General features: G+C 40.0%; 1 protein-coding gene across 4 annotated transcripts in view; it reads left to right on the top strand.

Moving 5' to 3' along the window:
* The window catches only part of SLC38A1 (solute carrier family 38 member 1), a 70,527-nt gene that overhangs the window by 12,766 nt on the left and 31,934 nt on the right, over positions 1-25,827 (top strand). For all 4 annotated transcript variants that reach the window (XM_041736251.1, XM_041736248.1, XM_041736249.1 and 1 more), the window contains exons 2-5: positions 4,754-4,868; positions 8,145-8,361; positions 18,510-18,585; positions 18,878-18,993. In XM_041736251.1, coding sequence (XP_041592185.1) covers positions 8,240-8,361; positions 18,510-18,585; positions 18,878-18,993 — 314 coding nt within the window. In that variant the 5' untranslated portion in view covers positions 4,754-4,868; positions 8,145-8,239. The remainder of the gene's footprint in view (positions 1-4,753; positions 4,869-8,144; positions 8,362-18,509; positions 18,586-18,877; positions 18,994-25,827) is intronic.

Genomic DNA, 25,827 nt, shown 5'->3' with positions numbered 1-25,827 from the left:
ACCCAAATAAATAAAATCATGAATGAAAGAGGAGAGTTCACAACCAACATTGCAGAAATAAAAGCAATTATAAGAGAATCTTATGAGTAATTATATGCCAACAGATTAGGCAATCTGGAAGAAATAGATGCATTCCTAGAAACACATAAACTACCAAAACTTGGGCAGCCCCGGTGGCTCAGCGGTTTAGTGCCACCTTCAGCCCAGGGCATGATCCTGGAGACCCGGGATCGAGTTCCACGTCAGGCTCCACGCAGGCTCTCTCTCTCTCTCTGTGACTCATGAATAAATAAATAAAATCTTTAGAAAAAAAAAAAACTACCAAAACTGAAACAGGAAGAAATAGAAAACCTGAACAGACCCATAAGCCCTAAAGAAATCAAAGCAGTAATCAAAAATCTCCCAACAGACAGAAGTCAGGTGGCTTCCCAGGGAACTTCTACCAAACATTTAAAGAAGAATGAATACCTATTCTGAAGCTGTTTCAAAAAATAGAAATGGAAGGAAAACTTCCAAACGCATTCTATGAGGCCAGGATTACCTTGATCCCCAAACCAAAGACCCCACCAAAAAGAATTACAGACCAATATCCCTGATGAACATGGATGCAAGAACTCTCACAAAGATACTAGCTAATTGGGTCCAACAGTACATTTTTAAAAAGATTTTATTTATTTATTCATGAGAGACACACACACACACACACAGAGAGAGAGAGAGAGAGAGAGAGAGGCAGAGACATGGGCAAAGGGAGAAGCAGGCCCCATGCAGGGAATGTGATGTGGGACTCGATCCTGGGACTCCAGGATTACACCTCTGGCCAAAGGCAGGTGCTAAACTGCTGAGCCACCCAGGGATCCCCCAACAGTACATTAAAAGGATCATTCACTATGACCAAGTAGGGTTCGTTCCTTGGCCACAAGGGTGGTCCAACATCGGCAAATCAGTCAGTGTGATACACCACATTAATAAAAGAAAGGATAAGAACCATATGATCTGCTCAGTAGATGCAGAAAAAGGATTTGACAAAATACAGGATCCTTTCCTGATGAAAACTCTGCAGTCTAGGGATAGAGGGAATATACATCAATATCATAAAAGCCATATAGGAAAAACCCACAGCAAATATTATCCTCAGGGAAAAACTGAGAGCCTTTCCCCTAAGATAAGGAACACGACAGGGATGTCCACTGTCACCACTGTTGTTCAACACAGTACTGGAAGTCCTGGCCTCAGCAATCAGACAGCAAAAAGAAATAAAAGTCATCCAAATTGGCAAAGAAGTAGTCAAACTTTCACTCTTCAGAGATGACATGTGATACTTTATTGAAAACTCATAAGACTCCACCCTAACATTGCTAGAACTGATACAGAAATTCAGCAGAGTCACAGGATATAAAATCAGTGCACAGAAGTCCGTTGTATTTCTATACACTAAGCTTTTAACTGAAGTGTAATTTATATGCGATGCAGTATTCAGATTGTAAGTATACTGTTTAATGAGTTTTGCCTACAACTTGAATATATCAGTTTATGTCCTGGTTTTATTACTCAAAGAAATATAAAATTGCTGGTCAGAATTTAGGCTCATCACACCAAGTTAATGCACTCTAGCCCAAAGCAAGAATACTTGACATTTTAGTCAACCTCTTTGGCCTCTTTGAGGCCTTTTGAGAAACAGAAAAGCAGTTCATAGATTCATATTTTTACCATCTAAGAGTCAGATGATCCAAAGACCTCAAATGGGTAAACCGGCTCAGTTATGGGAAGAGATGGCAGGAAGAATAGGAGCATCTTTGGCCTTAGGCTTCATGCTTTCTCAAAACTACTGACCTAACTACCGTAATTGATTCTCAGCAGTTGAGCTAGGAGAGGTTTAATCTAATTAGTTTTACAGAATAAAAAACCAATAGTGATTCATAACAATTTTAAAATTAAGTGTATGTGACTGGATATTATTGATACGAAGGAATTCTTGTCATTTTTTTAGGCTTGATAGTGATCTGCTGGTTATTGTTTTATAAAAGTTTTCCTTCAGAGATATGTGCCGAAACATTTACAGGGGATAGGATGTCCGAGATCTGCTTTAAAATAATTCTCTGTGATGGTGGGAGTAAAACTTCAGTAAGACTGGCCTGAATTGATAATTGTTGAAGTTGATTCACGGGGGTTCATTATTCCATTCTATCTACTTGTGTATATGTTTAAAAGTTCCCATGATAAAACATTTAAAAGGGTGGGGGGAGTAAAATTAACAACTATCAGTCAGGGTTTAGTTGCACGTAACAGAGATTTTTCTATGTATGGTAAGTGTAAGGGATTTAATACAGGAAATTAAGTGCCTGTAAAATTGTCGGAAGAGGAGACAGAGCAGGCTGGGTCTCCAGGAATAATTATGGGAATACCACCACTTAAAACTAGTCTGCTAAGGGAACTGCCACTTGCGACTCCATCAGGAAGCCAGGAAACCATGAAGCCAGTTTCTCACTATCTCAGCTACATGCTCCAGGAATACATCATTTGAGCCACACCTGATGATCAGGAGTCCATAGGCGCAGGTTCCAGAGCCATGTGTTGCACCTGCTAGAATTGTACCAGCCACATGGATGCCTTGCCCCCACCACCTTGGTCTCTGATTGGTGGAATCTGTATCATACCTAGAACCCTAGCTGCAAAAGAGTGTGGGAAATGTAGCTCTCAAGTTGCCATCATCTACAGAACTGAACTAAAAGAAGTAGGAACAAATACTGAGCAGGCCAATCCACTAGAAAGTCTATTAGCAGTTGAAATTGTATTTTTCCCAAGAAGTGATTTTTTTTTTATTGGAGTTCAATTTGCCAACATATAGCATAACACCCAGTGCTCATTCCGCCAAGTGCCCCCCTCAGTGCCCATCACCCAGTCACCCCAACCCCCTGCCCCCCTCCCTTTCCACTACCCCTTGTTCGTTTCCCAGAGTTAGGAGTCTCTCATGTTCTGTCTCCCTCTCTGATATTTTCACTCCTTTCCCTTTATTCTCTTTTACTAATTTTTATATTCCCCAAATGAATGAGACCATATAATGTTTGTCCTTTTCTGATTGACTTATTTCACTCAGCGTAATACCCTCCAGTTCCATCCACGTCAAAGCAGATGGTAGGTATTTATCATTTCTAATGGCTGTGGAATATTCCATTGTATAACATAGACCACATCCAAGAAGTGATTTTTGACATCGAGTTACAATATATTCTTTATAGTTTGGCTTTCCCTATACAGTATTTTATTTTATCTTATTTTATTTTGTTTGGTTTTAAGTAGGCTCCATGCCCAATGTGGAGCCCAGTGTGGAGCTTGAGCTCACAGCCCTGAGATCAAGACCTGAGTTAAGATCAGGAGTTGGATGCTTAACTGATTGAGCCACCCAGGCATCCCCCCTACAGTCTTTTAATCAGCTTTTACCAAACCTATAAAACTTCTGTTCCTCAAGAACATGTCCCTTGCTCCCTCTGCTCTAGCTAGGTTCATCTGAATGGTCGTGTAAGGCTGTTCTGTGTACATTTGGCATGTGCTGTTCCCAGTACAAGTAACGCCTTCCCAATCCCCCATCTAAGTCTCCTTGTTTTTAGATACAGCTCAAGGCCTAACTTTGTAAACTCTTTGCTGATTTCTCCAGGCCCTATTTTTTCCTTCCTTCCTTCCTTCCTTCCTTCCTTCCTTCCTTCCTTCCTTCCTTCCCTCCTTCCCTCCTGCTCTCCTTCCGTACACCTGGAGGCATGCATATCTCTGAAATCTCTGGATTTATTCTTTGCTCTGTCATAGAGTTAGCAGATATTTTATGGTATGCTGTCACCTTATATGGGATAGTCCTGCTCGCTTATATAGGGCTTAAGCAATGTAAGGCCAGTTTCTCTGTATATCTTCTTTGATATGTAAAATATCAATACAGTTTCTCTGTATATCTTCTTTGATATGTAAAATATACCAATGGGCATACCGAGATAATGTTTGCTCAAGAGTACCTCACAAGATTGTGGTAAAGGACAAAGGTAAAGATATTCTGTGCCGATTAAACTTTAATTTGCAGGGTATCCCTGGGTGGCTCAGCGGTTTAGCGCCTGCCTTTGGCCCAGGGCGCGATCCTGGAGTCCTGGAATCAAGTCCCGTGTCGGGCTCCCTGCATGGAGCCTGCTTCTCCCTCCCCCTGTGTCTCTGCCTCTCTCTCTATCATAAATAAATAAATAAATAAATAAATAAATAAATAAATAAATCTTTAGAAAAAACTTTAATTTGCAACCTATTATAAATGTTGAGAGATTGTAATTATGGTTGGGCTAACATCAAGATCTTCACACAATAACCCTGGTAGGCCTTTTAATTAATTCTGTTGTCTGATAATCGCCTCGGTAATTTCAGTGAAGCTCTCATTCTTTGCTTCTTGAACTCAGCCTGCATTTCCTGCCTGTGCTGTTGACCATGTTCTCCTTCATTGAGAAGTCTCAGCTCAGCGCCCCCACCCCCCCAGTCACTTGTCTGCCAAGCAGTGTGGCTGTCCAGATGGAAAGGGCTGGATGTCAGCTTATAGCACAGTCCAGCAGATAAGCAAGCATTTGCAGCAATGGTGTAGCCCCGTGTTCACTATCTCAACCTAACTCAGGAGAGGAGATCGTATCTTGTTAAGCAAAAAAATGAAATGTTTTCGAGACTCTATGATATGATTTCCATTTTTGTAAATGTAGACCTATTTTTTATTTGTACTCTTTTCATTTCACAGATATTTATTGAGTGCCTACTGTGTGCTCGGCACCATATCTATGTGCACAGAAGAGCCCCGGAAGGTCATACTCCAGTATATACACAGTGATCATCTCTGTTTGCTGACATAACAGGTGACTTTTTTCTGTTTACTTGCCCCCCCCCTTTCCTTTGCATGCATGTTTCTTCTAATTTTTCTACCAAAGCCTATATTCTTTTTAAATAAGGAACTAATGTGGTTTTAGAAAAGATACCTGTTCTCCAAAATGCTTATAATGTAATGCAACATGAAGAAAAGTAGGTTAAAAACAATCTAAAATCCCAATGTTAAAAAAAAGGGGGGGGGGAGGAACTAGAGAGGGAGAAAGAAAAATCAGGAAAAGAAAATGAAGAAAAAAGAAGAAGAAGAGGGGAGAGGAAGTACACCAGAGTCTAATAGTGACCCAGTTTTGGGTGGTGGGATCTCTTTTGCAAGGCCTGGTTCTGAAGACTTCCTGGTGTGTATGTATTAGTTTTAGAATAAGAAAAAAAAAGTCTTTTTCAAGGGCTGGTCCAAATGTGACTTTTCTTTGAGGCTGCCTCAGATTCCTGAATTTGACCTTTCTCAAACTTTGAAATCCCTTTATCATCGAGCCTCAGTAAATAGATGATAAATTGAACAGTGAGGAATTTCTAAGTGTGGCCTCAGCCTTGGTGAGAGGTGTCACTAACTTTGTTAATTTACCCAGTTTTGCAGTTTTCATTTTCAAGAACGAGTTAGATTTCAGATAGGTTATTTCGTAACAATAAAAATTTATTCTTGGGGAGCCCACGTGGCTTAGCGGTTTAGCGCCACCTTCAGCTCAGGGCATGATCCTGGAGTCCTGGGATCGAGTCCCACGTTGGGCTCCCTGCATGGAGCCTGCTTCTCCTTCTGCCTGTGTCTCTGCCTCTCTTTCTCTCTTTCTGTGTCTCTCATGAATAAATAAATAAAATTAAAAAAAATTATTAAAAAAAGAAAGATTAGGACACAGACAACACACAGGCAGCAGAAAGACCATTGAGAACACAGAGAAGCAGCTCTATCCACAAGCTGTGGACCATAGGCCTCAGAAGAAACAAAACTTGCTGACTCCTTGATCTTGGACTTCTAGGCTCCTTGACTGTGAAAAATTTTTTTCTGTGTAAGCCAAAGAAAAAAACATTTATTCTCTGTGATTAACTTAGTACTGGCATTTGCTTTATACTGACATCATCTTAGTGGCCAGGACTTCCTTTTTATGATGCTTTTGCCTTTTTTTAATCCATTTATTTAATTGACCATTTATCTATATATATATATATGTTATTTGTACACACATACACATGTATATTGATACAAAAGTCTAAATTCAAACAATAGACTCCAGATCTATTATTAGTCAACTTTTTCTCCCCTCAGAAAATTTTTGTCCAGCATCCTCTTTCCTCCTGATCTGTCAGAGGAGAGGACTCAGCCCAAATTGCAAACACCACCCACTGAATCCACTTTCTACGAGCCCCGCAGTATCACTTCAGTATCACTTCAGACTCCGAGGGAAGTGATACAGAAGAGAGACCTTGTGGCAGGGCTCCTGGAAATCACCCAGTCTAGCCCATCTGTGTGGCTTTCATTAAGGCGGCCAACAAGAGTGCGTGTTAACACACTGCGACGTTTATAAAGAGGTTGTAAATGCTGCTGCTGTGTGAAGGCACTAAAAACAATTAGAGATGGGCCTAGTTGCTAGTACTACCATTCCAGCTAGAGAATCAGCCTAGGGAGATCTCCCACACCACCCAGGGAGACGTGGGGCTTGACCCTCCCTGCCCTGGCCTCCTGCTCTCCAGGAGAGGCCCTGCCCTGCAGGGAAGTGGAGCTCCCAGGACCTGAAGTATTAGGAAGTGTTTTTTTTTCTTTTTTTAAGCCTATTTTCCCCAGTCGGCAGTGAGAATGTCTTCACCAGCAGGGGACAGCAATGGCCCCCTCTCCCTGGGGGTATGGTAGGAAGCTCTAGGCCCCCACTGCAAGGTCCGCCTATCCTGGCTCCAAAAGGCAGGGGCAGTCTAGCACGCCAGTGCGCAGGTTTAAAATGTATTTTCATTGGCTTTGTCTCCAGTCTCGTCCATGCCTGGTTTCTAGGGTTTTCCCCATCCCCTCATTTGGGGGTCCAGACTCAAGAGGACAGGTGTAAAGGGGAACAGAGGTCACCAGCACTGAGGTGAGTCTCCCTGTTGGAAGTTGTAAAGGATCCTGGAACCAAGGGAATTTCATGCTAGATAGGAGTTGGTATGAACAAAAAGGAATACTGCGTGCCTTAGTTGTAGGAAAGTGAACAGTCTTAAAAAATGATCATTTTGAGGTATTTTCTACGGGTCCTGAAAATTTTGTCAATTAGCAAAATACTGGTTGGGATGTACCGGGATGCTTACCTGGGCACATTAGGGTTTTGACTCTTAACTAGGCTATAGTCAGCTTATGGAATTCAGGATCAAAGTATCATCCAAAGGGGTTTGCCTTTGGTGGTAAAAAGAAAAAAAAAAAACAAAAAACTTTCTTGTTTTTCTGCTTCATTCCCTGGTGTCCATCACCTCACCGAGATGACCCTGGTGAGGCTCCTGTGTATACATAGGCCTTACTTTTCAGGTCACATCTAGCTCTTTTTGGTTGCCACCTGCTTAATTTGTGATGTGTCTGAAGCTCTTTTTCCCCTTATATGCCATCAAAATGTAAGTCCCAGTCATCCATGTAGGGCAGACTAGGAACTCTACAAGTCTTTTGTTTCTGGAGAGGAAATACAGTTTTAGGTAGATTAACCTAAATCCCCTGAGTATGAGTTTTTAATTCCCTAATTCCCTGATATGGAGTGATTTCATGGAAGAGATTGATTTAATCTCTTGCAGTTGATGGATAAAGTGTTTGCTAAATTTCAAAACACAGGTTTGTCCTTTGCTGCTTGACCTCCAGGTTGGGTAGTTGATCCCTCATGATGCCATTTATTGAGGATTCGCATTTTTATTAAACGAGGATTGCTAGATCGGAGGTGCTTTTGTGTCTGTGTAGTCTGCACCCACTGTATGTGTGCCCTGTGATGGGATGCATTAAAATAACTGCATCCCTTTCCTTTTAAACAGTTTCATAAAAGGCATCTATAATGCCTGCAGCTGACTTGGTATTCCTATAAATGTGAACGGGAAAATTATGGGACAGGACTCATCTTGCAGTTATAAAGAGGGGAGAGTTATGACAGGCATAAAATTTAGAGATAAGCCTCTATAACTTGATGTACAAAGACTGCTCAAACGCATTGAAGAGCAAAATGTATAAGTTATCAGTAAGTTGACTATTGTTTACTTGTCACAGTTTAATCAGTAGTGATATTCATATGTTTATTTTTTATTGTGTTGTATTTTAGGGGTGTCAAGCTTATATTTTTGCTGCTATCCATTTGTAATACACTCAGAGCAGAATTTGGACTAATTTTTTGACTATCGATACTACTTTCTAAACATGATGCATTTCAAAAGTGGACTCGAATTAACGGAGTTGCAGAACATGACAGTGCCCGAGGATGATAACATTAGCAACGATTCCAACGATTTCACCGAAGTAGAAAATGGTCAGATAAATAGGTGAGTATTTTTCAGCTAACACTCTCAACCCTATGAAAGAAATGTCTCTAAAATATTATTCTGGTGTTAGGTTATTCTCCTGAATTATTCATTACTAAAGTTATGCTCCATTTGAAGACGTAATTTGAATTTCTTATGTGACATCTGTTGGGCACAGTCTGCAATAGCAAATGAAGCAAATAGGAAAGTAATTTATTCATCCTTTCAAATGTTTCAATTGAGTCTAATAAAAATATATAAATACACTGGACCCCAACCAGACCTAACTTTTCAAAAGCTCTATGCTTGTGAATCAGACAGGCTGCTAGAATTTTGCTGCATCTCATATCTGAGCATGTACTACAGTCATCTGCCCTCACCCACATTTTTACTAACAGTCAACATCCCATTTGCCAATGATCCCATTTTAAAACTGCAAATACAGCATTACAAGCATGATGTCTATCACAGATTTTAAATAGTAATAATAATAGTTGAGCCGCAGTAGTTCTCTGAGAAACTGTAGTAGGGAATTAGTACATGAAACAGAAAAAGAAGAGAGCATGAGTAGGAGGAGGTAGATGGGAGGCAGGTGGGAAGAGTCTGCCCCAAAAGCTCTCAGTCCCAGTCATGACCTCAGCAGGTCCTTGCAACTCTTGGGTCTTGTGTTTCTTACGTTAGAAGAGAAGGACTGATGTCTTTTTTTCCCTCTTTTTTAAGTGATCTGGGCCATTCTCTGACATGCTGATTTTATAGCCAGTGTCTGTGGATCATTTCACAGGAAGCTCTCTAGCTTGGGACTCAGTGATGTGGTCCGTTTAAAACATGTAGCCTCCTAAAAGGTCAGGGGAAGAGAGTGGAATAGACAGGACCACTTACTAGAACGTTCCAGAGATGTACATATTTGGCGGGTGATCAGACGGAAATGGGATGGAAGAAGATGAAAACCTACAACAGCTAACCAGGCATCTTTGTGGAAATTGTTTCTGGAAATCTGCTCTATGCTTAATATGGTGTGCAATTGGAAGGCCTGCTGAGTCCTCAGCTGTGGTCATCACAAACTCAAAAGTTCCAGCCCTGCTTCTCCCTTTTCTCTTCCCTAAATGTTCTCAGAGGTTAAGTGTGCAACCCAGACACTTCCTCATTATCATCCAAGTACCATTCACTGGGTTGTGACATATCTTACTGTTGGAATTAAATTTGCTTCTTGGAATTTTTCTGAGTAATTATCAATAATAACTACCATTTCTTGAGTGCGAAGTATTTTTTGCATATATTGCCATTTTTCCTTATAACATTCTTTTGCAAATAAGGAAAAATTTAAAATGCATTTTACAAATCAGGACGCTGAGACTCAGAGAAATAAAATAACTTGCCCAATAGTGCACACAGGTTCTGTCAGAAATCCCCGTCTTTCTGCTCTATGCTGCTGCCTCCGACTTTTGGGGCATTAATGAAAAAAGGGTAGTCTTTCCCAGTTTTATTAAAATACCAATGCTATTTTAAGCTGCGTACACCCAGAGTGTTCTGCAGTCACTACTGACCTCCACTTAACAGTGGATGGGAGTCCAACCATTTCACAAGACAGTTTAGTTTTATAATGAAGCTTCATTGATTGCGCAAGCAGTGCAAACTGTAAGGACCTTAAAATGAGTCATTATAATGTTCAGTTTAGAATCTGAACTTGATCTTTAAAAGTTGTACTTAGTAAACTAAATATATTAAGTTGTTGAGGAGATTCCAGCTTGCAATAGCTGGAAGCACCCATTCTCGCCCATGGCTTGGGCACCTTGCCTGAGCTCACTTCCTCACAGACTGTGATTAAAGCAGTAAGTGGGTACAGCGGGAGAGCTGGCGGGTGTTGACCACTTGCTTTGTGGAATCTGGTTCTGCTACTGCAAATGCAGTGTGATGCATTTCTTTCTTTATTTTATGTCCTCTCTTTCACTGACATAGTTCATGAATCTTGCTTCCTTTCTGGCTCCAGGACAATTCAAATTAAAAACAGCATATGGCAACATGAAGCCAAAAGAGGCCAATGAAAGAAACAAAAGATCCCCATCATGATTCCTGCAAAAGCTACACCTAAATACCTCTCACTCTTCTTGTGGCGTTTTCACATGGGAGTGAGGAAAGTAGGCTCAGTTATAGGAATCTAAGAGGGCCATCTGCCAAAGCAGTGAACTTTTGGGGTCACGGTCCCTCTTTTTACAAAGCTAGAGAGAATGTGGAAAGCAAATATTGATCTCTGCTTACGTGGCATGTAACTGATGGCTTTGCCTGAGAACTCCCCCACTAGGGTACTGTAAGAGTCATCTTTTTAAGTTTAGTTAAAAATAGAGTAGAGCCATCCGGGTATTAGAACTCCTGCCCTTATTCCAGTTCAGTTGTTTTATTTCATGCCCTAATTTTGGGGTTGTAGTCATAGGAATCTTTACCTGAAACAGCAAAACCTTTCAAAATGTCCATGGGACCAGTACTGCTGACATTTTAATGTGCATACTCAACACCTGGAAGCCTTGTTAAAATGCAGATTCTGGTTCGGGAGGTCTGCAGTGGGGCCTGAGATTCTATTTCAGGGCCTGAGATTCATATTCATGTATGTTATGCCCATGTTGTTGATCCAGGGACCACACTTCAGAGAGGCAGGCTCTAGACTCTTTTTCTGGATGTGAGCTTCTTGACAGAAAGAGCCATCTTAGTCATCTTTATATCTCTTATACCTTGTAATGATATGATAATAGTGCCTGGTACAGGGTGGATGTTACAAAATATTAGTTAAATGAGAGAGAGACAGACACAAACACACACAGAGAGAACAGTTAGTGCATGGTTTGGATTTGGATTTGAATTGAATCCTGGCTCAATCAGTAGACCTTGTGCTTTGAGCCTTAGTTCTATCCCTGTGAGACAGAGATAATAATAATACCTTACCTCATGGGATCGTTGGGGAATATTAAATGCAATACTGTTATACTATTTATAGGTTAAGAATTCAGGCTCTGGGGCAGCCCGGGTGGCTCAACAGTTTGGCGCCACCTTCAGCGCAGGACGGGATCCCGGAGTCCCAGGATCGAGTCCCGCCTCTGCCTGTGTCTCTGCCTCTCTCTCTCTCTCTCTGTGTGTCTCGTGAATAAATAAATAAAATCTTAAAAAAAAAAAAAAAAAGAATTCAGGCTCTGCATCCAGCCTGCTCAGGTTCAAATCCTGGCTCAGCACTTTACTTATTAGCGATGTCACTTTGGTCAAGTTACTTAATTTCTCTAAAATGGGACTAATGATAGTACTGATCACATGTAATGATTGTGAAAATAGATGAGCAAATCCATGTACAGTGTTTGGCAGAGTGTCTGGCAATAGTAAGACTTTTAGTTTAGTAGGAGAAAAAGTTTGTATCAATAATAGGGCAACCCTCTTTCTTTGGGAAGCACTTCTGTGTTCTCCACCCCGAGGAATAACAATTTCGCTTTAGCTTTTGGAGGGTTGCTGGTTATTGTTACCCTAAAGCTGTTGAAATACTAAAGTTGTCAAAATATTCATAGATTATCCTAGCTGTATCCATGAGAATATTCATGTATGTTATCTACTGTTGTTCTGGTCTTTATGTAGAGTTAGTGTTGTTATGACCCCAGAAGAGTCTTTAAGATTTTTCTTGAAAGAATCAGGGACAAAAAAAAAAAAAGAATCTGGGACATCTCTTGTCACTATACCCTGCATCAGCCATTGTTTGTTTTGATCCCTCTGTGTATCTTCCAGAAGAATTTATGTACTAAATTCGTATCATTTGGAAGGACGCTTGAGAATGTAATATCTTTTCTACATGTTAAGGATGAAATTTCCACAACTTCTGTCTTCAGTTTTCATGTCAGAAAATTCTTTCCTTGCTTTAATGGCTTTTGTTCCCTTTCTTTTCAGTAGAGTTTGACTGTCAAGTAAGGCTTTGTTTACCCTCTAGTCTTTTCTTTATTTTTTTTTAAGTTTTTTAACTTCCTTTTCCTTTTTAATAGAGTGTTAGAATTTCGGTAAAGAACTACCAAAGGTCATTTAAGTTCAAGTTTTTTTTAAGTTATTTATTTATTTATTTATTCATTTAAAATAATTCAAGTATAGTTAACAAACATATTAGTTTTGAGTGTGCAGTATAGTGATTCAGCAATTCTTCAGCAATTCTATACATTATTCAGTGCTTATCACTATCACTGTCCTCTTAATCCCCTTCACCTATTTCCCCCATCCCCCCCAAGCCCCTCCCCTCTGATGACCTTTGGTTTGTTTTCTATAGTTAAGAATCTGTTTTTTGTCTCTTTCTTCTTTGTTTGTTTCTTAAATTCCACATATGAGTAAAATCATACTGTATTAGTCTTTCTCTGACATTGTACTTAGCACCATACCCTTTAGGTCCATCCACGTTGTTGTGAATGGCAAGATTTCATTTTTTGTTGTGTGTGGCTCTTTGTATGTACCTTATCTTCTTTATCCATCCCATCTATGGATGGATGCTTGGGTCCCTTCCATAATTTGGCTATCCTAAATAATGCTGCAATAAACATAGGGGTGCATATATCTTTCAAATTAGTTTTTGTATTCTTTGGGTAAATACCCAGTACGGGAATTACTGGATCATATGGTAATTCTTTTTTTTTTAATAAATTTATTTTTTATTGGTGTTCAATTTACCAACATACAGAATAACACCCAGTGCTCATCCCGTCAAGTGCCCCCCCCCCAGTGCCCGTCACCCATTCACCCCCACCCCCCGCCCTCCTCCCCTTCCACCATCCCTAGTTCCTTTCCCAGAGTTAGGAGTTCTGTCTCCCTTTCTGATATTTCCCACACATTTCTTCTCCCTTCCCTTTTATTCCCTTTCACTATTACTTATATTCCCCAAATGAATGAGAACATATAATGTTTGTCCTTCTCCGATTGACTTACTTCACTCAGCGGTAATTCTATTTTTGATTTATTTTATTTAATTTTTTGAGGAACCTCCATATTGTTTCCCAGAGTGGCCACACCAGTTTCCATTCCCATCAATAGTGTGCGAGGGTTCCTTTTTCTCCACATCTTCACCGATACTTATTGTTTCTTGTGTTTTTTATTTTAGCTGTTCTGACAGGTGTGAGGTGATATCTGTGGTTTTGATTTGCATTTCCCTGATGATGAGTGATATCGAGCATCTTTTCATGTGTCTCTTGGCCATCTGGATCCGTCTTCTCTTTAAATGCCTTCTGTTTCTTTCATTCTTTCATGTTTTCCAATCTCTTTGTTACATCTTTCCTCCGGTTCTGTCTTCCTTTTCCTTTTTAATAGAGTGTTACAATTTCGGTAAAGAACTAGCAAAGGTCATTTAGGTTCAAGCACTCATCTCTTTTGTGTTATGAATCCTCAAATGAAACACTATCATCTAGTAAGAACCTGATTGGTAGAGATTACAATAGGAAGATTATCTTCCTATCGTACAACCCATCCTTAATTGGATTGTTGTTGATTTATTTTTAGTTTTAAATAACTGCTCTGTATTTCTCTCCTCCTTTCACACTATCTCAGTATAACGCCTACATCCTTTATAAGGCTTTGTGTATTGAAGGTCACCACGACAGCCACTGTAGGTTTTATTTTGTTTTGTTTTGGACACAGAACAATTGGTTCCCTAAGAGTTGTTGAATTCTGCTTTGTAGGTACAGACCGACCCAGTGGAAATTCTTCTTTTAATAATACTTCTATCATCTGAGACCATATGTCAAAGGCACCTTCACCCATAGCCCATTTTTAAGTCAATAAAAAAGAAGTTTTATTCCTATTTCTTTGCCAGAGGTCAGTGGTTTTTAACATGCAATTGCATTTTTTTTTAAATGGTGAGATAACAGGAACCTGTAATAAGCTGCATGACCTAGTTATTTTGAATGGACTTTTCCATTACAAAAAGGGTTGGTTTTATTTGTTTTAAAGACATTTACAGAAGTACAGAGCAAAGCTATAAAGACTACAGGGAAGAAAAATTTGGAACAACCAAAGGGAATAAAGAGGCTTTCTTTAAGTACTTCATTCTTGTGAGTTAGATTTCCCTGCAGCCTAAGCTACTCCACAGTTCCTTAAAAGAAGATGCCTATGCAGGTTATGGAGGGTCTTCTGAATTGCAGATGCATGGGCAGGTACGTATAAGGAGAGAGAGTGAGGGTGCCACATAACAGCTCAGGATGCAAAATGACCTCAGGGCTCAGTCTGTGCCACAGAAAAATAGTAAATAGGTCAGAGTCAGAAAACTCCATTTAGACCAAAGTATAAGAAGACTCATGGAAGGTGAGAGCTTTGAACTGGCAGGATGGTGCAGGCTGAGAGGAGGGTGGAGGGTCTCCTGAGGTGAGAGTGGATTCCTACTAGAGTTGATCCTTGAACAACATGGGCTTGGACTGCATGCGTCCAATTTAAAAAATTTTTTTTTTTAGTAAATACAGTACAGTCCTGTAAATGTAATTTCTCTTCCTCACGATTTTCTTCATAATGTTTTCTTTTCTCTAGCTTGCTTTCTTGTAAGAAAACAGTATGTAACACGTATACAAAATGTGTGTTAATCAACTGTTCATGTGCTTGGTAAGGCTTCTGGTCAACAGTAGGCTATTAGAGTTAAGTTTTGGGGTATGCTGCAGAATGCACTACTGGCCTTGCTTGTCTCAGTTCTCACTTCTCTTTGGAAGATCATTTTGAGGGTCAGGGGGAGCTGAGATTGGAGCATTGAGACAAAATTAAATTAAGCAATACCTAGAATTGCAGGGTAGGGAATCTGTCCTTGAAACTTTCTCAGTGGGGGAGCCAGTGAAGATTTTGGGGGAAAACCGATTAAGCCACGTGGCAGAAAGTAGACTGGGAGAGGCAGAACCAGGGAGGCGCCTGACACACATTTTTTTAATGTGCTTTGTAATGGTAACTCACTACCGCAGCTCTGAAAGTTAGTTTGGTTATTCTCATCCTGCAGAAGTCCTGCAGGGAAGACCTGGCAATCACGCAGGGACCTTATTCTTTATCCCACTCCATTGCACGGTGTTTGACCCTGGTGGACGCCCCCGGTGTCACGGTGCCTGTGTCCCATTCTTCTCTGCCCACCAGTCCTCTGCCACCAATTCTGAGGAGAGCTGCCGGGCTGGGAACTTGGGTCTGCCATAAGTTGGGTCACCATTTACTGGTGTTTTGGGTGTCTTCTTTGAAAACATTGGGGGCTTTCCTCTTGATTTAAAAATAGTGGAAATGCTTTTTGGAAATCAAGTCCCTCTACAAGGAAGGCAAATGGGGGACCTTCTGGATAAAGATTTGGTTAGACTTGAGTTGGTTGTCAAAGTCAGTCTGATTAAATAATCTTTTGTGTAATAGCAACACTAAATAGGAGTCCCTTTCATCTTGGCAAGTCCAGCACCCATGTTTTTTGGGTCTGCCTGTGTGAAATGGAAGACAGCCTTCCTTTGCCTCTTTTCAGCCAGATCTGTTAGCCTCAATTCTGTATAAAGATTTAAAATGTTAAGGGCAGGGGCACCTGGGCAGCTCAGTTGGTTAAGTGCCCAACCCCTGTGTCCTGGGATTGAGCCCCTTGGCAGGCTCTGTGCATGGTGGAGAGTCTGCTTGTCCCTCTCCCTGTCCTTCTACTTCTCCCCCCACTCATGCTTGCAATGTCTCTCTCCCTCCCTCTGTCTCTCAGATAAATTAAATAAAATCTTTTTTTAAAAAATGTTGAGGGCAAAAGGAGGGCCACACCAATCATTAATAACAATGCTATACAACTGCCAGATTGGTCTCCAAAGATACTGGTTTCCTGATGCCATTCTCTTGCTAAGAACCTGTAATACTCTTTCTTAGGCCTCTGCCTTTAAGTTTTGTCTGGCTAATTCTACCGATAGAAGCAGCTTTTCCTTCTCTGGATTCCTTATCTCATCTGCCTTTTGCACAGCCAGACCTCCCTATTCTGGGTTTATCTGGGACAGTCTCTCCTACGTTTCAGGAGACAGAGATTCCCTTCTACTTCCTTTCGCTCTCTCACCCTAATAGGACAGGTTGCAGACACATCTGCCTAGATGCCAAAGGGATAAACTGCAGATTGTGCTGCTTATGTGAGGTGGTGGCCCCCCGGGGAAGTTCGTAGTCTGTGTGTCACCTCTCTTGAGGTTAGTTTGGCAAAATAAGGCGAACTTGGGAAGTAAGGGAAGCCAGACCCCTTGGATCAAAGATGAAAAAAGGTAGCTAGGGATCCCCGGGTGGTGCAGCGGTTTAGCGCCTGCCTTTGGCCCAGGGCGCGAACCTGGAGACCCAGGGATCGAATCCCCACGTCGGGCTCCCGGTGCATGGAGCCTGCTTCTCCCTCTGCCTATGTCTCTCTCTCTCTCTCTCTCTCTCTGTGACTATCATAAATAAATAAAAATTTTAAAAAAAAGGGTAGCTAAATTAAACCAACATTGATGATATGTATCTTTCATTTAAAAAATGTTTTATTGTGAAATATAGCATCAATCAAAACATATATGGAAATGTAGTGCACAATTTAAAGATATCTGAGTCTTTAAAAAGCCCAATTCAAGTGGCTTTACATTCATTGGTGAAAAATTCACTGTGATTAGTTCTTGCTAAAACTGGGCAATCAAATTTTCAGAAGAGCTAAAAAGCATCCCTTAAGTGTCCTGCTAATCCATGTAGCAGTTTACCCATGAATGGACTTTTCTTTGACAATAATACTTGTTTTGTTAATGGAGATATTTTTAAAAAGATTTTATTTGAGAGAGAGAGAGAGTGCACTAGAGCAGGGCAGGGGAGGGGCAGAGGGAAACCGAGAAGCAGACTCCCTGCTGAGTATGGAGCCCCACCCGTGGCTCAATCCCAGGACTCTGGGATCATGACTTGAGCTGAAGGCAGACACTTAACTGATTGAGCCACCCAGGTGCCCCCAGGATTTTTTTTCTGACTAGGCTCAAATGTGGGGCTTGAACTCAGGACTCTGAGATCAAGCAAGACCTGAGTTGAGATCAAGAGTTAGCTGCTCAACCAACTGAGCCACCCAGGCACCATGGGAATTTTTTTTTTTTAATTACGAATTTAGGCCATAAAGTTCTCATATTAATCATGAATATATTTGATAGTTCTTAGAGCTTTCTGAATTTCTGTTTCTATACGTTTGTATATACTTGACTCTAGGCAGCCTGTCTGAATCTTTCCATCCCAACTTAAGTCCCACTTCCTCGGTGGAGAGTAGTGATTAGCATCTATTGCTGTTACTCTGTGCCTGGAGCTGTACTGATGTTTTACTCATGCTCTCTTACTTAATTCTCCTAGTAATGCTATGAGATAATGGAATAGAGTTACTCCCACTTCACAGATGAGAAAACTGAGGTAGCATGGCTCATATCTCTGTCCCTCAGAGCTAGTGAGGATTCGAGCTCAAGTTCTAAATGCCATGCTTTCTTAAAGCCCTAACTGCCCCTCACCATGGACCATATGCCCTGCCTTCCTCCTCACCATGATCTCTTAGCCTGAACTCATATAGCCTAGTGTCTGCATCATTTATTACATAGCCCCATGTCTCCTTTACCATCTGGCCTGCTGACTTGCATATAGCAGTTGCTGAAGGAATGTTTGTTGGGGAAAGAGTTACTTTCTTTTTTTGCAGCAGAGAGGGAATGCTTATTTAAGTTTGTGCGCCAGGGATGTGAGCTCCGAAGGAGATCTGTTTCCAGTATTCTTTTAAAATGCCAGCTTTATAGTATCCTTGACATCATCTAATTTTCAGTTAGAGAAAAATCTATGTGAAAGTTAACTTATAGTGCATATAGTGTTTTAATTTATTAGTATTGAAATGATTTGAGATTATTGTTTTTGATGAAGGTGGTTGTCTTTCATTTCATCTAAAGATGGACACCTGCTACTAGCAGCGTTTTCTACTAAGTAGAGCGAGGGGTATAGAAACAAATGAAGCAACGATCTGCCCTTGGAGACTCAGTTTATTTGGTAAAACAAGAGCGTAGACGACTATTACGGGCAAAGAACAAAGCAAAACAAAACAGAAAAGTGGTTGAATAGGGCAGTAAACTCTTAAGTCACCCTCTCATAACTTTTTATGTGTGATATCTTGATAAGTTATAATGTTAAGCTTCAATCATCATTGTGATGTTAAATTATTATACATGTCTTTACAGCAAGTTTATTTCTGATCGCGAAAGTAGAAGAAGTCTCACCAACAGCCATTTGGAAAAAAAGAAATGTGATGAATATGTAAGTGTCATCATAATAAAGTATGCTTATTTGTTTTAATCACATAAATTGGAACAGATGTTTTTAATTCGTGTAGCATAATATCCAAAGTACAGCTATTTATATTCACCAGGGTATTCCTCTGATCCTGTGTATTTTCTCCCAAAACCCATTTTAGAAAATAAATAACTAGACCGCTAAGGAAGTATTTCTTGAATTTTATTTCTCCACTGGTTCCTAATAGTGCTTTAAAGACTTTGGCATGAGGTACTTTCTTGGGGACTGTTGTGCTTATGTGTGTCTCTTTGTTTAGATTCCAGGAACAACGTCCTTAGGAATGTCTGTTTTTAACCTAAGCAACGCCATTATGGGCAGTGGGATTTTGGGACTCGCCTTTGCCCTGGCAAACACCGGAATCCTACTTTTTCTGTGAGTTTTGACACTACAGTACTTTCCATTTTAAAACTGTATTTTCTGTATGTTTCTGATCATATATGGAAGAAATTGGAAGTATTTCCGAATATTTCTTTTTATGTTTTTAGTAATTTGGTGAAGTCATGAGTACATACGTTTATATTATTTGTTGGAATGATTTTCCAAGTTGCGTCTAATGTTTATAAGAAAGTGGAAAAGAGGAAATCTTTTTATTTATCAAAAATACCAAAATAAGCCTTTATAAAAAGGATTAAAAGATTTCATAATAGCACTTTTGGTATTTTTGGATTCCTTACCTGTCACTTTAAATCTCAGCTAAAAGGTCATAATATTTAGAGGTGTTTAATCCAGCCACTCACCACTTTGGTATTTGGATTGCAATGGAACATGTACCATATCCAAGGGTAATTGCAAATTTGTTTATAATAAATAGCCAAGAAGCACAGACGAGAAATTAGCATGTACTTTTCCTCTGAGAGTTAGTTAAAAGAAAATAGGCAATTTTGTTTTATATAACTTTTTCTCGCAGTGTTGAATGGGACTTTCTGCAGATGTACAGAGGGCTTATTTTCAGTTGGACCAAGGTGAAAACAGATCCTAGAATTGATGCCAGGAAAATACTCACCCAGCCTGATTCCCCTCTCAAACCTCATGGAGTATTAGTGGTGTTTTGCCTGATAAGGCAAGGAGGAAATTCTCTCCTCCAGCCTTTTCCCACATGACTACGCTCACGTTCTTCATTGGCCTCACTCACTAGTCTTCATTGCTGGATTGTTTAGATGAGAGCATCATTTCCTTGGAAGCAGTGACTGAAATGGCTAGTACTCCTACAAATTGTGTATGTTCCTTTAGAAAGACTTAGAAAACTGTTATGAAAGTACATTGGTATCTATTCCATTACTCAGGGATCAGTGATGTCCATCCATGATGTGCCGTATTGGTCAGTAGTGCTAGGGATTAAAATTCTTCCTCTTATGTGTAAACCCACTAGTTACCTCCTTTCTGGAATTAAAACTCTGTGATAGGACAGTGAATTCAATACATTTTCCTCCTCATTGTCCGCCCAACTCAGTAAACCCAATTGTTGCCTCTTCTCTTTATTGTGCTGGGTGGATCATTCTATATGGTCTTTCTGTTTATGTGTATCTTGAGCCAAGTGCTAGGTTTTAGGGTAAAATCATGGAGTTGGTCAAAATATTTCTATGGTGACTTTTTTGGTATGTGTGGATCTCTGAGGATACCTGAGGGTTTGCTGCACTTGTGATTTTCAGAGCAATGGCCAGGGACACCTAACTGCCAGTCCCAGCTCTTCTAAATGGCTGTGTAGTCTTAAGCAAGTTACTTTTCCACTTTGAGCTGCAGTTGTCTACTCTGTAAAACAAGAAAATTGCACTAGAAAAATCTCAGAACCCCACCAACCTTTGAAACCCTATGGTTCTGTGACTGTTTTCAGTTTTTCTAAAGTTGGAAATACGTTCAGTTCAGAAATGTGTTTTCCATTGATTTTTTTCAGTTATTGCATTATATCAAGTAGTTAGTTCTATGTTAACATAGTAAGAGTCAATTCTTTGAGGATGGTAACGACAGTAACTCTTGTAGCTCTTACTTTGTACCAGGTACTACTCGAAGTGTTTTATGCTGAATCCTTGCAAATCTCTGAGATAGGTACTAGTGTTAGCTCCCCACTTTACAGATAAGAGAACTGAGGTAGAGGGAACAGACTTTCATTGTGGAGTCTCTCCTTGTCACATTCTGGGAATCCCCTTCACCTCTCTTCTCGGCTAGATCCCTATTCCCTGTATTTCACTTCTTCCTTTTTCTGGATTTACTTCCTTGTTTTTATTGCTGAGAAGGGATAAATAGAAATAAGGTTTTTTTTTCAAGACCTTCATGTCTGCACAATGTTTTTATTCTACCTTCACCTTTGATTGGTAGTTCGGCTGGATATGGAACTCTATATTGGCAATAATTTTCCTCCAGAATTTGAAGGTATTACTCTAATGTTTTCTGGTTTCTTCTGTTTTGAAGTCCTGTATCCTTCTGATTCCTGCTTTTTCCTCTACAGCCAGTGGTTTTGTTTTGTTCCATTTTGTTTCTGGAAATTTGTTTCTAGAAATTTGTCCCCCATGTTCTGCAGTGTTACAGTGATGTGTCTTTTTTTTTTTTTTTTAAGATTTTATTTATTTATTCATGAGACAGAGAGAGAGGCAGAGGCATAGGCAGAGGGAGAAGCAGGCTCCCTGCAAGGAGCCTGATGCAGGACTCAATCCCAGAACCCCAGGATCATGCCCTGAGCTGAAGGCAGACACTCAACCACTGAGCCACCCAGGCACCCCTACAGTGATGTGTCTTAATGTGGGTCTTTATCATCTATTGTGTCAGGCATGTGTGCCTCCTTTTCTTTTAGAAGTTCGGGGACTGCTTCTCCCTCTGCCTATGTCTCTGCCTCTCCTGAATAAATAAGTAAAATCTTAAAAAAAAAAAAAAAAGTAGTTTGGGGACATTCTCTTACACATTATTGTGTTAATGAATTCCTTCTTCCTCTTTTCCTTTTCTCTGTTTCTGGAACTGCTCCCCAGATTCTGGACCTTCTGGACTAGTCCTCTAATTTTTATTCTTTATTTTCATTTCTATGATTTTTCACTATAGCTTCTGGGATTGTCCTCAATTTCCCCCAGCTCTTTACTGAATGCTTTATTTCTGTTATTATTGTTTTATTTATAGGAGCTTTTAAAGATTCTTGGAATATTCCTTTTTATATTATATTATTTTGTTTTTTGATGTCAGTGTTTTCTCTAAGGCTTCTAGTGAATTTCAAGCATAATGTGGAAAGAAGAGCATAAAAGATTCCCATGTTCCCTTCATCCCATGGCCTTTCTTGTTTAATCATCCCCCTCACCTGGTTTGTCTTGAAGCAAATCCCAGCTCTAATATTATTTCATCCATAAATATCTCTGTATATGTCTCATTTAAAATATAAGGTTTACTAAAACAGAACCATAATATGTCACAGCTAAAAAATCAGTTCCTTAATGTCATCAAATATCTGAATAATATTTGGATTGCCTATCTATCTCATTAAAAAGAACAACTGGGTTTTCCAAATCAGTACTCAAATAAGGTCCATACAGTACAATTGGTTGATGTGTGTTTTAATCTCTTTTAGTCTATAGACTAAAGACTTCCCCACTTCTCTTTCTCCTTTTTTTGTATACAGTTTAGTTGTTAAAGAAACTGGGCCATTTGTCCTCTAGAGTTTCCCACAGCCTGAATTCTACTGAATTCAGTATCTCTCTGGTGCAAGTTGATTTTTTGTTTGCTTTGGACATTATCTTTCATTTTGTAGAATCTTTCCTCAGATGTCAAGTGGTCCTTCTTTGTTATATTCAAAAGTAAAGGATGAGGAAAACAAGATTAATTTAGGCCTGCTACAGGTGGGTGGGGCTTGTTGGCAATAACTTCATTTAAGGTGTTGTCAGCAGCCCTTTTCTTGGGGAACTACCAGTGTCAGTTACTCTTTGGCTGTTTGGAGCACCCAGGGTCTTCCAGTCACCTGTCCAGAGGGGCTGAGCATTGCTGCCGTCTTTCTGGGAACCAAGTTGGAAAGGTTTGGGGTGAATATCTCAGTTGTATGTGTTCACCAAATCCCAGTTTTCTTGACAGTACCTACCCCCCCATAAGTTGTGCTGAGTCCCTCACCTAGAGACCTATATTTGGCACTTTCCAGAGAATGTATCCTCAGTTAGATATCTTTTGCTAGGTGGGGGATGAGCAATGACTCAACTTTACGGAATAGGTGCCTGGTCTGAGGAATCTAGCTCTTTCTTGAAGATCCTCTTTATTTTAGCTCATCCCTTCCATTGTTCCCTACTTCCAGTAATGCCATCAGGGCCTTTTGGGAATTCTGTGGTCTTGGCTTTCTCCACTGCCAATTTAAGGTTCAGCTTTGTCTGCTTTCTAGTTCTGAAATTTTGTGATTCTTGGCTCTTCTTGTGTTCTTAGGAGGGAGTAGGAGCAAGTTCTTATATTCAATCTACCATTCCTAGGATTCAGTTGATTTTTAATTATAGTGATTCAGGGATAACTGATCTCTTATCTCATGACTCTTCAGGTTCTGACTGAAGCAAAGAATTGGATAAACTTGACTCTTTGGTTGCAGGAAGACTTCCCTGTATAAAACTCTCATAAATTATTTGGTTATTTGCGAGATGCATGAGTAGCAAGCACAACACACCAAATCATCAGGTGAAAGCTCATAAGGTAGTTGTATAAAGACCCAAACTTATAAGCTTTTCACAAAATGTTGAAATCTCCTACCTTAGAACAAGGACTCACTCTGTGTGTTGTAAAACCAGCTGCTCCTACAGCTGCTCAAAGCCAAGAAGCAGTTGGCAGGATCAAGATATTTCATCTGGTACAGGGCCCTGTTCCAGACTCATATTAGCCAACCCGAAAAAGAGTCCAAGCTTGTCCAGGCTTCTTTAGAAAAGCAGCTGGGAAGGCTCCTCTGAGTCTCCCTGAGGCTGGGTGCGGAGCTCTTCACTCGGGTCATCTGAAAACTTGCGGGAGTGATTTCTTTTTCTTGGATGAATGTGGGGCTCATTTTTTTGACCTAACCATAATGGCTGTCATCCCTGTTTAACACACATCTGATTCAGTTGGATTCAGTGAACTCTGCCCCATTGGAAAAATGCAGTTAGGTTTTGTATTTTCCTGAATTCTGAAGCCCTATAATTCCATCTTAGGAAGAGGAAGTATGGGAATGGGAATCTCAGCTTACAGCTGTTCTGACAGTATGTGTTCTCTGTTAGAAACAAAATAGGGCTATACCCTGAGGCAGCAGTTTGGGGATGTGCTGAGGTACAAGTTTCTCAGGGTAAAATGCACCCTAAGATATGGGATCCAAGGAAAAGGCTGTGGGTGCTAAAAACTCTTCTATTAGCTCTCTCTTCTATCACTGATTTTTTTTACATAGCTTCTCTGTAACTCCAGCTTGGCCATAGTGGCATTAACAGTAAATATCGGCAGGGTGTCTGGATGTCTCAGTGGGTTAAGTGTCAAACGTCTGATTTCAGCTCAGGTTGAGATCTCAGGGTCTCAGTGATTGAACCCGGACTAGGGCTGTGTACTAGATGTGGAGCCTGCTTAAGATTCTCTCTCTCCCTCTTCCTCAGCCCCTCCCTCCCAAAAAAAGAAAAGAAGAGAAAAGTAAATATTGGCATGGAAGAATGGTGGGTTTTGTTTTTTTTTTTTTTTTTATTTCACCTTACCATCTGCCACAAGCTGGCCTGAAACAGGGAAGTTACATTTCTAAAGGTATCTATTAAAAAGGTATGCATTGGGATCCCTGGGTGGCGCAGCGGTTTGGCGCCTGCCTTTGGCCCAGGGCGCGATCCTGGAGACCCGGGATCGAATCCCACGTCAGGCTCCCGGCGCATGGAGCCTGCTTCTCCCTCTGCCTGTGTCTCTGCCTCTCTCTCTTTCTCTCTGTATGACTATCATAAATAAATAAAAAAATTTAAAAAAAATAAAATAAAAAAATAAAAAGGTATGCATTTTATAGAAAATGAATGTCTTTAGAATGTACAATTTCTTCGTAGTAACAAGTAAATGAGAGGCTTATTAAACAATGTCAAATCTGAAAAGCAATAAATGCTTTATATTTTTCCATAACTTATTAGCAGTTATCATTGTTTATTATTACTTTAATAATATAGTCCTTAAGTGTAAAACCATGAAAAAGGAGAAAGTAATTGATACTTCTGAGAGTTCAAAAGATATGATCATTTATCGTAAACACTGAGTTTATAAACCATCTGTTTGAAATGATAATTGTGAAATAACATAACAATCTATATAGATTGTTTAAATTTTAGTTTGGTTTAAATTTTAGTTTGGTTGATGACCATTCCAGAGTCTCTCATTTTTTGAGCTTTTGAATTTTTTGTCTCGTTTGGCATTTTTTATGTCACTTGGTTGTGAGGATAAAAAGATAATATAGCTAAAGATACACTTTGAAAAGTGGTATGCAAGAAGACATTTATTAATTAGTATCAATCCCATAGGGCTGCCGTGAGAGTGTGTGTGTGTGTGTGTGTGTGTGTGTGTGTGTGTATGACAGAGAAAGAGTGTGTGCATGTGAGAAAGAGAGAGATGAAGGGAACACAAGTAGTGCCTGGCATATAATAGCACTATATAGTACGTGTTGCTGAAGTATTAATTAGGTAGTCACTAAATAATTGTTAACGTTTATTGAACAGTAATTATACATGCCGTATATCTCATTTAATCTCCATCAATAGGGCAGCCCAGGTGGCTCAGTGGTTTAGCGCCGCCTTCAGCCCAGGGCGTGATCCTGGAGACCTGGGATCGAGTCCCATGTCTGGCTCCCTGCATGGAGCCTGCTTCTCCCTTGGCCTGTGTCTCTGCCTCTCTCTCTCTCTCATGTCTCTCATGAATAAATAAATAAAATCTTTAAAAAAAATAATAATCTCCATCAGCACTATGAAGTATTAGCTCCATTTTACAGATGAAGTTAACTGAGGCTTAATAACAACTTAGCAAGTTGGAGAGCCAGAGTTCCATTCAGGCTTTTTTTGACCCTAGAACCTGTATAATCTAAAACACTGTACTGCTTTTCAGGAACCAAATTTGCATAATTAATATACATCATGAGAGAAATTTTATTCTTATCAATAGATACTTGCAAGTTAATATTTTAGCTTTAAAAATCGTCTTGTATAATCATCAGTATTCCTGGGCTATTTTACTACTTTTTACCACCCTTATTGTAAAGGAAATAGTTTTAGAATATCAAGTGCATTAAAT

This window comes from Vulpes lagopus, chromosome 21, assembly GCF_018345385.1.
Source record: "Vulpes lagopus strain Blue_001 chromosome 21, ASM1834538v1, whole genome shotgun sequence".
Lineage (NCBI taxonomy): Eukaryota > Metazoa > Chordata > Mammalia > Carnivora > Canidae > Vulpes > Vulpes lagopus.
Note: the sequence above shows the minus strand (reverse complement) of the source record. Positions and strands in the feature narration are given on the sequence as shown.